Source organism: Phyllopteryx taeniolatus, chromosome 10 (assembly GCF_024500385.1).
Source record: "Phyllopteryx taeniolatus isolate TA_2022b chromosome 10, UOR_Ptae_1.2, whole genome shotgun sequence".
Taxonomy (NCBI): Eukaryota; Metazoa; Chordata; class Actinopteri; order Syngnathiformes; family Syngnathidae; genus Phyllopteryx; species Phyllopteryx taeniolatus.
In genome coordinates this window covers 8,186,859-8,201,482 of record NC_084511.1, presented here as the reverse complement: position 1 = coordinate 8,201,482, position 14,624 = coordinate 8,186,859, and the positions used below count along the sequence as shown (strand labels likewise).

The 14,624-nt window shown below is 40.4% G+C and overlaps 1 protein-coding gene across 3 annotated transcripts in view; it reads left to right on the top strand.

Moving 5' to 3' along the window:
• The window catches only part of ganabb (glucosidase II alpha subunit b), a 32,710-nt gene extending 18,322 nt beyond the window's left edge, over positions 1-14,388 (top strand). For all 3 annotated transcript variants that reach the window (XM_061788649.1, XM_061788651.1, XM_061788650.1), the window contains 11 exons: positions 3,263-3,403; positions 3,542-3,638; positions 3,744-3,845; positions 5,285-5,528; positions 5,686-5,750; positions 8,556-8,632; positions 8,738-8,812; positions 9,976-10,089; positions 10,161-10,270; positions 13,069-13,169; positions 13,271-14,388. In XM_061788649.1, the coding sequence (XP_061644633.1) occupies positions 3,263-3,403; positions 3,542-3,638; positions 3,744-3,845; positions 5,285-5,528; positions 5,686-5,750; positions 8,556-8,632; positions 8,738-8,812; positions 9,976-10,089; positions 10,161-10,270; positions 13,069-13,169; positions 13,271-13,380 (1,236 nt within the window). In that variant the 3' untranslated portion in view covers positions 13,381-14,388. The remainder of the gene's footprint in view (positions 1-3,262; positions 3,404-3,541; positions 3,639-3,743; positions 3,846-5,284; positions 5,529-5,685; positions 5,751-8,555; positions 8,633-8,737; positions 8,813-9,975; positions 10,090-10,160; positions 10,271-13,068; positions 13,170-13,270) is intronic.
• Positions 14,389-14,624: the final 236 nt, after the last annotated feature.

The window sequence follows — 14,624 nt, the reverse complement described above, 5'->3', positions numbered from 1 at the left end:
CAAAATTAAGTTTTACTGTTCCAACCTTTTTTATGTGTGTGGTAAAAATAAATATAGTACAATATAGAAATTAATGAAAACCCATTATTATAAAGAAATAAAACACTAAATAAACATGATAACAGTTTATTGCTCATTAACTTTAAGGAGGGAAAGGGGAGGACTACAGTTTCTCATTAGCGAGGTTTACGTAGACTTTTTTTTGTCATTCCGATTGAAGATCCCTGGTCAACTGTTTACATGTGACGTGATCTTTTCCGATTGGGTGCATACATGTGCACTACATTTAGTCATTTATTAAGATGGAGGTTTGTCATCTATTCAGTACAGTGATTGGGATTGTTTTTATACGTTTACTAAAAAATACACTAGATTAAAACAACTAAGTAGTTAAAAACAAGATCTCCATTACATACAAGCTCTGTCGGCAGTCACCATATTTACGCCGTGCGTAAATGATGACATCACCACGCATGTACGTTGAGATGGAGCATGTGCAGATAAAACACTTCCCGGCTGTATTCCGAATGACATGGCGAAGATTTAGTTCTGCTTTGTTTGGCAAAAGGAAAATTCCACCCCTGAAACTGAATAAAATTCCATTTGGATGCGGCCTGTTTATTAGGATTGAAGTGTTTATATGGAGCATTTTCATTCAGTTAGGGCTTCTAAACCGATTATATTCGGAACACAAGGCTCCGTGTAAACCCCCCTATATAAGAAGAGTCCTTTTCTGTAATAACAAGGGGACATTCTGATTCAGATGCTTTTTCTTTTGTTTTTCGAATTCATTGTTTGATTTTGGCACAACAAACCAATCCAGAGAAAGTTTTCTTTTTCTGTTCGGGGGGGGGGGGAATTTCTGAAATTGGGAAGTCACATTGTCATTTAAAAGATGCATTGCTCTCTTGGCCAGTGTGCTGCACATTTCTTTGAATCATTTTGACTTGTTCACGCTATTACCAGCGAGTGCAGTTCCCACCTTTTTAGTTGCATTGCGTGACGCATAGTCAATGCCAGTGGCACGAAGCGAGAAGCAGCACAGCACAGATCTTTCAGCTCATCTTTGACGAGTGCTTCCTAACGTTGTCTTTAGGAGGTTCCTTTTTTTTCCTAGGAGAAATTCTCACTATTTGGTCCTTTGGTTACTTTGTTGTAAAAAGTTCAACACGACAATGTCACATCTACTTCAGTCTTCATTCATAAAGGCAGCGGCTGCTGGTCGCATCATTGATTGCCTGAATAATGTGGTGTGCTGCAGGGATCAATTAATTAAATTTGTATATGCTCCCTCTTGGCAGTGTCATCACAAGGCATAGAGTGAACTTCCATTGCTACGCTGATGATACGCAGTCATACAGCTGAGTGTCTCTTGATGACACTAGTCCAGTAGATAGTCTTTTAAACTGTATTTTAGACATGAAATCCTGGATGGCAGAGAACTTTCTCAAGCTTAACAAGCAGAACAAAACTGAAATTTTAGTCATTGGCCCTGAGGCCCTAAAAATGGTAAATAGACTGCACTTATGTAGCGCTTTAGCTACACCATCACAATGCCCAAAGCACTTTACAAAGCCTAACATTCACACACACATTCATACACCAATGGGCGGCTGCTGCCACGCAAGGCGCTGCCAGGCCCGCTGGGAGCAAATTAGGGTTCCGTGTCTTTCCCAAGGACAATTCGACATGTGGACAGTTGGAGCCGGGATTCGAACTGGCGACCCTTTGGTCACTGGACGACCCGCTCTACCAATTGAACCACAGCCTAAGAGAGAAACATCTGACTAAACTACAAGCGCTGTCCTTAAAACCTTCCCCACTGGTGAAAAACCTGGGCATTACTTTCGACTGAGCTCACTTTTATTCCACACATCAAAAATAGAACAAAAAGCTATATAGAATATAGCCAGAGTGCGCCCCAATCTCTCTAGGGCCAACACGACGACGCTAATGCATGGTTTTGTTTCCAGTTGGATTGACTATTGTAATTCCCTGCTTCCTGGTCTTCCCCCGGAAAAAAAAACTATCAGCTCTACAATTACTACAGAACTCAGCAGCACATGTCCTGATGAAGACCAGAAGGCCGGAACACATTACACCAATTTTAAAATCACTGCCTCAGCTCCCCAGCTCTATTTTATTGTTCTTTTGATGGTTTTTAAGGGTCTTAATGGTCTTGGGCATTCTTACCTCTCAGAGCTGGTTTTACCCTATGAACTCTCGCGGTCCCTAAGCACCTTCGGCCTTTTAGTTTTTCCAGAAGTCAGGGCACAAACCCACGGTGCGGCATCATTCCATTTTTATGGCCCCCGTCTGTGGAACAGCTTGCCAGAGCACCTCAGGGCTGTAGAGGGCATCCATGTTTTTAAGAACAGGCTCAAAACCCACCAGTTTAACTTAGTTTTAAGTTAAGATTTAATTTTAGTTTTAACATATTTTAGAATTTCCTTTTAACTTAATTTTCAGCGTTTTCAGTGCTTTATTACTATTTCTCATTTTTATGTTTTACTTTTAAGACATTTTCTACAGTCTTGGGTTTTTATTGAATGCTGGGTTTTATGCAAATACGTTTTTTTTTTTTTTTTTTTTTTTTTGTTTGATGTTTGATTTTTAGTATCTTTCAGTGTTTTCGCAGAAGGAGCCCCCTCTGCACTGGGAGCTGTAATTGACCGCGACCATGGTCCTGCCTCATGGAGTCCTCATTTGCAATTTGTGGCTCTCCCTACGCCACTACACTAGGGCTCCATGCTGGTACCCTGTGGCCGCAGTCTGCTCTCGGTGCAGACGGCTCCCTGAGAGGGCATTACCCACTTGGTTTCTGTTTTCTTACTTTTTAAACTGTGTGTGTATGAGTGGTGGGAGGAGATTGATTTTAACTATGAAGAGAACTTTAAGATTCATATCGTATGAAAAGTGGTCTATAAACGTTAATTTGATTTACCGTAATTTCTCATGTATAATGTGCATTTTATTCCCCTAAAAAAATTGTCAATAGTGCGCATTATACATAGGTATAGGGGCAAATGGAAAAAGCTTTCACATTTTATAAATGTATGCCTCCATCTAGTGGTTATGAAATAGCTGTACGCTTTCACTCTAAAATTCCACCGCCACATAGAGGTTATGCAAAAGGTGTACGCTTTCATTCCAATATGCCACCGCCACCTAGTGGCTGACTCGTGAGTCAGGTATAACTGCATTTAATATCAAGGTTGAGGTATTTCGAATAGCCAGTTTTCTCAACCACTCTTTTCCCCAGGGCACGATGGAGAACTTGTATACATGGAATGACATGAATGAGCCTTCAGTGTTCAATGGGCCTGAGATCACCATGCACAAGGATGCAAAGCATGGAGACTGGGAGCACCGTGACATGCACAACCTTTATGCCTTCTACGTGGTGAGTGCACAACTGGCCACTGCAGCATTGCTTGCAGTGATCTATAGAACATGAGCTAAGCAAGATCATTGCTTGTGATTTAAGATTTGCATGTACTGTTAGTGCTGTTGTGCTGTCTAATTGTCATGTTTGTTCCAGCAAATGGCCACAGCGAAGGGCCTGATCCAGAGATCAGGAGGGGTCGAAAGACCGTTTGTCTTGACGAGGGGCTTCTTTGCTGGTTCACAGCGCTATGGTGAGACTTCATCTGCTTTATGCGCCCTCCACTAAACCTGTCACAGTTTACTGTGACAACACGACTCAATGCTTGGGTGTTTCAAGGATGTTTGCACATCTCTAGGTGCTGTGTGGACTGGTGATAATGCTGCTGAGTGGGGGCACCTGAAAATCTCGATCCCCATGTGTTTGAGTATGGGTCTGGTGGGAATAGCTTTTTGCGGGGGTAAGTACCTCTGTCCCAGGTCATTGTTTAAAAGTGCTTATTCTCAAACAACAAGGGGCCCTTGTTAGGTTACCCTAACTCTTAACATGGGTGTAGTACCAACAAAAGGTCAGTGACAATTTTGAGGACTTAAATGTTGGAATATTCCGACTTCAAAATCCCTTATCTTTTATTGTAAAACTAACATCAGTTTTTAAAAAACTGATCAAACCCACTTTATGGTGCGTATTACATTATACTGTATTATGCTTCCAAAATGCCATACACATTATACAACCTTCCATGAAATGAAATAATAAATTTCAAGTTATCTCATTAGCAAGTTAATATTTTCATGGATACGTTGTCTGCTACCAAGATAAAAGCACAGATTACCAGTATAATTTAGTTGCTGTGGTTTTTATAGGTTTTGACTGATGCATACTATTCTTGTACATACTAATATCACAAACTAACCCAGGTTAGTAACCCTGGTTTGTGTTGTAATCGTTCAAATATAAGCATCTCAATGAATGTTATGTTTTTTACACTGAGTTTTAGTGTAGTGGTACCTTGACATATGAGTGGTCCAATGAGCTGTCACTTGGTCGATTTTAATTTATAAAAATGAATAAATTGTGTTGCCAGCAAAAGTTAAAATTATGAGCGAGGGAATTATGAGGTCACCACTGAAGTGGGGTGAAAAAAGGGAGAGAAACAGTAGGCAAGCACATTTAGCCGCTTTATTGAACAGGACAAAAGAGTCCATCCATTTTCCTGACCGCTTATCCTCGCTAGGGTCGCGGGTGTGCTGGAGCCTATTCCAGCTGACTCTGGGCAAGAGGCGCGGTACACCCTGAACTGGTCACCAGGCAATCACAGGGCACATAAACAAACAACAGTTTGCACTCACATTCACACCTACGGGCAATTTAGTGTATTCAATCAACCTACCATGGGATGTTTTAGAGATGTGGGAGGAAACCAGTGTACCCGGAAAAACCGACCCAAGCACAGGGAGAACATGCAAACTCCACACAGGCGAGGCCGGATTTGAACCCGGGTCCTCAGAACTCTAAGGCAGATGTGCTAACCAGTCACCCACCATGCCGCCCGATAAAGCAGTCAAATGCAAAATAGAAACACTTGCAAGGAGCACTGAATTAACTGACCTGCAGTCAGAGTTGCTGACATCACTCACGAGGCCTCGCCCATTAAGGGCACATGTCAACGCACATACTGCTTTGCGTGTGGTGTGACTTTTGGCTTTATTATATTTCTTTATAAGGGCCGGGACTGATAATTGGCAATTCAATTCATTTTGATGGGGAAATGCAAGTAAATTGAGCTACAAGCTTGGTCAAGGAACAAACTGGTACCACTACATGAGTATTTATTTACATTTTGACTGCATCATGACTCTAAAGATCCTCAATTATCATTGTCATCTTGTCCTATAGCTGATGTTGGGGGCTTCTTCAAGTCTCCCAGCTCAGAGCTGCTGGTGCGTTGGTACCAGACAGGAGCCTACCAGCCCTTCTTCAGGGCCCACGCCCACCTGGACACTACCCGTCGCGAGCCATGGCTATTTGGCCCAGAAAACACTGCTCTGATCCGAGAAGCTGTGCGGCAACGCTACAGCCTCCTGCCCTATTGGTACCAGCAGTTTTACCACACGTATCAAACGGGACACCCCATCATGAGGTGAGCGTTTAGTAGGTTTTTAATTCTATCATGTCATAGTTTGGTTTAGTTCTGCCAAATATCTGATAAAACTTTATTTTATCCACCTCCACTAGGTAGCGAAACTACAGTGGACCCATAGTATAAGACTATGCTGACATTCTTGTTTTTGTTGTAGGCCTCTGTGGGTGGAGTATCCTCAGGATCCTGCTACTTTCGCTATGGAAAATGAATTCTTGATCGGTGAGACCCAATAGCAAAAAATAAATTTAGTGGTGCCTTGAAAGATGAGTTTAATTTGTTCCGTGACCACAATTGTAACTCAAAACAATCTTATCTCAAATCATTTTTCCACATTGAAATGAATGGATATGCTAATCCGATCCAGCCTCTCCAAAAACCTTTTTTTGTTTTTTAATTAAAAATTAGCACTCTATAATATATTACTTTATAAAACAAACTAATGACATAATTAAAAAGAATTAAACAGTTTTGTCACACTTTCTCCTTCAAAGCAAGTTGTGCTGCTCATTCTGGTGTTCATGCCAATGTGGGAGCAAACCGGAGTACCCGGAGAAAACCCACATAGGCACGGGAAGAACATGCAAACTCCACACAGGGGAGGCTGGATTTGAACCCGGGTCCTCAGAACTGCGAGGCAGATGTGCTAAGCAGTCGTCCACCGTTTCGCCCTATTTTAAAATATTTGGGTAAATATCTTTTTTCCGTTAAATACAGTATTTTTTGACAAAATAGAATATTTGGTACAGTCATAAATGTGTACCATGTTAAAGTAAAGCCAGAATAACTTTTTGTTGGGGACGGGGGGGTCTTTCACCCAAGCCACTACTAGAGAAGATGACACAAAGCTGATTAAGCCTATCAGCTCCTTTACCTTCTTGCTGTATTTCGTGTCGACCGGCGACATTCCAGCGCTGGCCCACTTGATGGCACACTGAAAATGATGAAGCGTAAATTATGTGCCAGGAAGTACACATTTTTACCTCGCAGTCAGTGGAGCGCGGCCCCTTGTCTCAAGTTTGTAAAAAGCTTTCTAAACATATTCTCGAGTTTTTGTAACAGAAAATAATTATACAATAATTACTATGTAAACAAAAACAATAATTGCTGCGAACAAACTGAACAATCCCGCTTCCCCTGTGTGGAGTCTGCATATTCTCCCCGTGCCTGCGTGGGTTTTCTCCGGGTACTCCGGTTTATTCCCATATTCCAAAAAAAATCATGGTTGGTTAATTGAAGACTTTAAATTGTCCATAGATGTGAATGTGATGGTGAATGGTTGTTTATGTGCCCTGCGATTGGTTCTGGGTGTGCCCTGCTTCTTGCCCGAAGTCAATAGGCTGGGATAGGCTCCAGAAGTCAGCTGGCACAAGCGCACCCACGACCCTAGTGAGGATAAGCAGTTCAGAAAATGGATGGATGGATTTTATTTAAAAACAAATACCAAAACACTTACACATACAGTACATCCACACACTAGCAGTGAGCGTGTCACGAGTTGCCTGCGTGTTCACTGTGCACAGACATGCTCTCCAGGATGTAGCCAATCATATTGCAGCAGAGCATGTCCTATTTAGAAGTCAATTGGGATTCATAATAGCATGTCGGCTGGACATTGGCGGTGGCCTGCACTTTGAAGACGGACAGGTGACGGACAGCTAGTGGTTCTTGTAACCGTGACTTTTTAAAACAGTGGTATACCATAAAACAGGTAATTGGCCCATGCCTAGCAGTAATATTAGTTCCTCGCAGAGGATGAAGAATGTAAGTTTGTGCGTATTGCTATATTATCTGTTTACGTGTTGCTGCACCGTTTTTGTTCATATAGCCATTGCTTAAAGTAGCAACGTGACAAGGTTTCCCAAAAATGACATTCTGTCAAAACAAATTTCTAAGTCTGTTTGGAATGGCCAATTCAACCTGAGTACAACGTAACAAACATTTTGAAAATTTGATGATGGGATCCGGAGAAATTCAGTTTTTTTGTGTTGGAAAAAAATTGCCTTTTTGGGGAGCGTTTTTGTGGGATATCGGTTACAGAAAATCTGGTCAAATAAAACTTTCAAATTCAGGTAAAACAATATAACTTCATTATTTCTCAACATATCTCTGTCTGCTACTCTTGGAAACTGGCTCTGTTTGACAGTCATGTTTCAGATAAAAATATCCACCAATAAGCTAGTACAGGCTGAAATTCCTAGGGGTTCTCCAAGTCAATGCATCAAAGTTACTGTGACGTTTCAAACGGCGTAACTTGCCCTAAAAACTCGACTTACATGTTACATTACATGTTTTTAGACAATTCCACAAATATGGCGGCCACTTGTCAAATTTGTACTTATCAACACCGCCACACAGATAATTGTTAGCCTCTGTGCTTATGATGTTTCCCATTGTATATTAGCATTAAGCTAGCAGAAGGCTATGTAGTTCTTTTTAATCCACATTGTATAATTCTTTTTGATTTGTTTAATTTGGTGATAACTTTTAGCTGAGTGGTAGTAAACAGCTTGAAGCCTCTTTTTTGAAGAATATTTATTATCTGCCAAACTGCTGCTTGTTGTGAAATGAGTTAATTTAAGTTCACTGCCACCATACACTGCTTGTATGTCAAATTTGGCAAGTTAAAGCAAAAATAAGTGTCCGATCGATAGCTTGTATCTAAAAAAACAAAAAAACAACTCGTAACTCTGTTCACTCGTATCTCAAGGTACTGTGCATCCATCCATTTTCCATACTGCTTATCCTCACTAGGGTCGCAGGCGTGCTGCAGCCTATCCCAGCTATCTTTGGGCGAGAGGGGGGGTACACCCTAAAGAGGTCCCCAGCCAATTGCAGGGGACATGGCCGCTGTATTATATTTATGCTTCATTTTACTGCATTATCCAAGTTGTGTCCAATGATTAATTAAGTCAATGTCTTCAACTCAATTGTCCTAATGTTGGTACTGAGTCAGTCAATCTTTTTATACTGTTTTAAACATTTTCTGTACCAAGACTGAAACCTCATTATATCTACTTGCTGCAGGGAGAGACTTGTTGGTGCACCCCGTCACTGAAGAAGGAGCCACTGGAGTAACTGCATACCTTCCAGGAAAAGAGGAGGTAGAGAAAAAAGTTTCAGAGGACTTTTTTTTTTGTCCTCACACCATTTTGTCGCCTTGGTTCTTTCAGTCATGTGAAATCTCAACTCTTGCGTGTACCCCTCAGGTCTGGTTTGATGTCAACACCTTCCAGAAGCACAATGGCGGCCAGAACCTTTATATTCCTGTCACCATGAGATCTGTAAGATATGCAGACACACTTTTAATGTAAAACCCCAATTCCAATGAAGTTGGGACGTTGTGTTAATGTCCCAACTTCAATATATACAATGATTTGCAAATGGTGTTCAGCCTATATTTAATTGAATACACTACAAAGACAAGATATTTAATGTTCAAACTGATACTTTGTTTTTAGCAAATAATCATTAACTTTGAATTTTATGGCTGCAACACATTCCAAAAAAGCTGAAACAGGTGGCAAAAAAGACTGAGAAAGTTGAGGAATGCTTATCAAACACCAGTTTGGAACATCCCACAGGTGAACGGGCTAATTAGAAACAGGTGGTTGCCATGATTGGGTATAAAAGGAGCTTCCCTGAATTGCTCAGTCATCCACAAGCAAAGATGGGGTGAGGTTCACCTTTTGTGAACAAGTGCTGGGGCTGTATTAGTGCCAATGGCATAGGTAGCTTACACATCTGTGAAGGCACCATTAATACTGAAAGGTACATACAGGTTTTGAAGAAACATATGCTGCCATCTAAGCAACGTCTTTTTAATGGACATCCCTGCTTATTTCAGCAAGACAATGCCAAACCACATTCTGCACGTGTTACAACAGCATGGCTTTGTAGTAAAAGAGTACTAGACTGGCCTGCCTGCAGTTCATACCTGTCTCCCATTTGAAAATGTGTGGCGCATTATGAACCGTAAAATACAACAACAGAGACCCCGGACTGTTGAACAGCTGAAGCTGTACATCAAGCAAGAATGGGAAAGTATCCCACTTACAAAGCTTCAACAATTAGTCTCCTCAGTTCCCAAACGTTTATTGAATGTTGTTAAAAGAAAAGGTGATGTAACACAGTGGTAAACATGACCCTGTCCCAGCTTTTTTGGAACGTGTTGCAGCCATAAAATTCTAAGTTAATGATTATTTGCTTAAAAACAATCAAGTTCATCAGTTTGAACATTAAATATCGTGCCTTTGTAGTGTATTCAATTAAATATAGGTTGAACATGAGTTGCAAATCATTGTATTCTGTTTTTATTTGTTTAGCACAAAGTCCCAACTTCATAGAAATTGGGGTTATATAAACGTGTTCATTATTGCCTCTTAAAAGTGCACATTTTCTTCCTCCGGTCAAAGCTCACTTGAAGTGTTTTCTGTTGTCATGTCAGATCCCAGTTTTCCAGCGTGGCGGCTCCATTATTCCCAGAAAGCTTAGAGTACGTCGATCTTCCACCTGTATGGAGCACGACCCTTACACTGTGTTTGTGGCCCTCGGGCGTCAGGTACGTCAAATCATTAACACAGCGCATTGCACGTTGCTGTTTTGTATTCAAAGACGTTACATTTTTCACAGAGAGCTGCAGAGGGAGAACTCTACATCGATGATGGACACACGTTTAACTTCGAGAAGGAGGAGTTTATTCACAGAAGGCTGTCGTTTGCCAACAACAACCTTTCCTCTGTGTGAGTTTCAGTAAAGATAAGTAAAATTCCGTTTTTAACCTTGTGCAAAAATTAAGTACAGTAGAACCTCTGGTTATGAATACCTGGTTTAGGAACAAACATTTTCGTGAGGAAAAAACTACTTCGATATATGTACTATTTTCAATTTGCGGAACCTCTTGGCATGGACAAGGATCTGTTGTGCTTCTCGCGCTGCATAACCATCATTGGCTCTGTGCGTCAGGCATTGGAAGTACAATACAGTGGATCCTGAATAAAGTGGACCCAGATATAACTGATATCTGATCAAACGGACTGTCAGGACTGAACAATGTTTCTGAATGGGAATGGGACTGATCTATTTCCAGGTCACAGATATACAATATGACTAGATCCTTTTCCAAAACATGTGACTCCCGTGCTTACCTCGCGACCATGTAGAATCTGGGGCATTGACATGACGGCCATGTGATGATGGTTATATCTATTGTGCATAGAGCACTGCGCAGCGAGAGAGCAGTATGGCTGCGGTGTTAACTCTTAGGAATACAAAACACAAGTCTTTGCAGTCTGGAACATGCTATTTTTGGTACAGTAACATTTTTTTTTTTTTTGGGGGGGGGGGGGGGGGGGGGGGGCTGTACGGCTTTGGCAACAAATTTGTAACTAGGAAGCACACTAATTTCTCGCAGCTCATGAAAGCGACTCGCCGATGAGGAGCACTGTACATCAACAAACACCGGCGTGGTAAGTTTGTATAAAATGGGAAACTTTCAAACATTTTCAAGCTTTTTATTTTTTTAATTTATTTACAATAACATTGTACTGTATTGCGTGTTCAAGGCCACGAAAAAAACAACAAAACATTTTTTGTACTGTACAGTAATATGGGGGGATATGGCTTTAAAAAAAAGGTGCTTCAATGTAATGGACAGTCTGCTGTATCGGACAACCCCCCACCCCTGTTAGTCTCTTGTATTGATGTTCCACTGTACTGTATCATTGTTTTTGTGCTCCTTTGTGATATAGCCTTCAGAAAGGCTCCGAAAAGGAAAGCTGCTAGCAATAGTGGTAGTAGGAAGCCAATTACGGAAAAAAAAATGTAAGTCATTGCAAAGGATGGTGTTCTTTTGTAATCTCGCTGCGCAGTTTGGTGAAATCTACCATCTGTATTATTGTAATAATTATGAATCAAATTTGTGTAGCCCTTTTCTCAATACAGACACTTAACATAGTTGCAGACAAACAAAAAGACAAGTAAAAAACACTTTGATACAGCTGAGGTGGTCAGAAGTCTACTGCTCTTCCTCTGCTAGCTAGCGATGGCTACCTGGCAGGCTCAAGAAGGAAGCACTGATCACAGCCAGTGTATGTTAGCTGCACTGCAAAAGGTGAAAGTCTGCCCTTAATCGCCTTTCCTTTCCTTGCGTTTAAATGTGCCAACTTGTGTGCTATGCCGACAGAATTGTTTTCAATCACCATAGCAACCAGTAGCCCACAATGCAACTTGAAAGCCACTTTGCATTGTGGAATGCACCATTTTGGGGCAGAACGTAAACACAGTACTGTATGCTAAAATGCAAAGACGTTTCATAGTGATTTGCTTGCAAACAAATTTCTTCAGAAAAAAAGTGTTTTCACTTCTGTATTTTAAAGTATTCATTTTTAACCACAGACCAATGAAAATAAGGTAAATATAACTTGGTTTTGGGGCTAGAACGGATTGAATAGAAGTCCATTCATTTCAATGAGATACATTACCTCAGTTTGCTAACACGTCAGGTTGAAACATGCATGGTCACGGAATGAATTAAATCCGGAACCCAAGGTTTCACTGTATTAGAAGACATTAAACTTGCAGTTAGTTTGAAGATGTTGAGGTTCTGTCTAGGGGTGACCAGGTTGGGTAGGATTAGAATTGAGCTCATCAGAGGAACGGTTAAGGTTAGATGTTTTGTATACTAAGTTAGACAGAGCAGACTTCGATGGTTTGGACACGTCCAGAGGAGAGATACTGAGTATATTGGTAGAAGGATGATGAGGATGGAGCTGCCAGGCATGAGAGCTAGAGGAAGACCAAAAAAAGAAGGTTGATAGATGTAGTGAGGGAAGACATGAGGGCAGTTGGTGTTAGAGAGGAGGATGCAGGAAATAGGCTTACATGGAATAGGATGACGTTCTAAACTTTGTTAGTTTAGGAACAAAACCCGCTGTGTGTGGGTGTTAGAGACCGAGCCCTGCCACAAATAGCGAAAATGCTGAGTAATTGACGCCCCCCGAAAACGTTTTGTAGATGGCAGCAAAGCACTACTTTTGTCTGAGTGAAGCTTCTCAACTCACTGCAACAGTTATTATGCTGAACTGTACTATACGATAGATCAGTGATTCTCAACCAGTGTGCACATTAGTGTGCCGTGAGCACTCTTCAAGTGTGACGTGGGAAATTATAAAATTTTATGTAATTGCTCAAAAAATTATTTACAAAAAATAATGTCTTTGTTGATCTATTTATGCCAGTGTGGCATTGTGACAGAACAAATAAATGGTCTCCTATTAGATGGCAAGAAGTACATACAGTAATTAATGTAGCCACTTTTTGTGACATTTTTCAATTGTAAAATATGTCCCTTGGCTCCATGAAGGTTGGAAATCAATTAAATAGATATATCTAGTAAGATGGTATAAAAACGGTGAATAGGTGTTTTTCAGCCACTAATAGAGGATAGGTTCTAAAAAAATATCTACAAATATATTAATCTTCGATATGGTTTGGAACACTAGGTTAATATACCTTTAAATGAAATTGTCATGGCCCACAGAAACCTTGCTCCAGAGGCCCATTTCCCTACACACACCACCATTGAACGCATCGTCATACTGGGAGCTAGTCAGCCCACCAAGGCTACCCTGATGACAGCCGGTAGGTCCCTCCCTCTCTTTGTTTTCACATTCCATTTGCAATCAGTCATTATTATGTGTATGCTGCTTTTTCATTTTTTTTTTTTTTTTTGCCTTTTATAGATGGTCAGACGAGCAAGATTGATTTTGACTTTGACGCCTCTATGTCAGTCTTGACGCTCCGCAAGCCTGGCATGAATGCAGGCACTGACTGGACTGTGATGCTACAGTAAATGCAGAAAGCAGAAGAGAAGCAGGAAGAAAAAGTGACTGAAGAGCAGACAAAGGAGCAACAGTATTCCACACCGTGTAAACTTGGACATAAAGGCAACACATCCAAACACACACATTTCACTTCAATATGTCTGCATGTGCACAACACTTACCTGAACTAAATCACTACACTTTGCCCCTTGTGTGTGTTATAAATTCAAAAAAAATATTTTATTAATAATTAACAAGTAAACTCGTACTCTACTGAGCCTCTTGAATACCTATATATTGTGCGGGCAAATGGTCCTTCTGCAGGTGGTTCTTTCTTAAATCTTAGATTATTTTTTCTCCTGGCACATAATTTAGATTTTTAGGTTTTGCAATATGAAGAAAATAATTTGTCCTGCTCCTCACCATTTCTATTTACAATTGGCATTGTTCAGCCTCTTCACAAATAAATGACGAACTTGTGTGTAAGGAAATAGTTCTACTCTCTATGAATCATGTCTATCAGCTGCTGAACAAAATGTTATTTTGAACAAACCGCTTCTCGACCACAGGAATCCTTTTGGCTACTGAACCACTGACCTGTGTGGATCATCCTGTTTAGTTTGCTTTCTTCAGTTTGTTTGTATGTCCGTTTGTTTACTGTTATTTTTAATGCACTTGTGACAACCTCAGAGTTGTTTAGATTTCCATCTTGAATCCAACATTTCCAGATTTTATGGTTCCCAATTATCTTCACTGTGTTTTCCAAATTAGACCTGAGAAAGGCAGTCCCAACGTCAGCTGCAATCTACAAACCTATATGATTGCCGGGAGATTGATTTTTGTCCTGTTCTTTCCTGTCAAAATTGTCAATCTGTTTTTGTATCAATTGTTTTTATGATGATAAATGTTGCTGCAATTTTTGGGTTTCAACTTGATACAGTGGAAATGGAAGTGAAGGAACAGATTAGCTGCTGTTTAAGTTGTCAGATATACTTTAACAAATGTGACCAAGTGAAAATAAAGATGACCAAATGTGATGGAAGTGCCTGTTTTTTGTTTATTTTGTGTATTATTACGTATAAGTTTCATTCATTGGATTGGATTGCTACTTGTCTGGATTTAAAAGCAAATGCATTAGTACTGTACCACAAATGTATTACAGTAAGATGTCAATTCTATAATATTCTGTGGTATATTTAAGTAACAATGCTATAGAAATGTTAAATACAGGGTGATTGAAAAGTAACTCCCTATTTTTAAGTACTTGTAATTT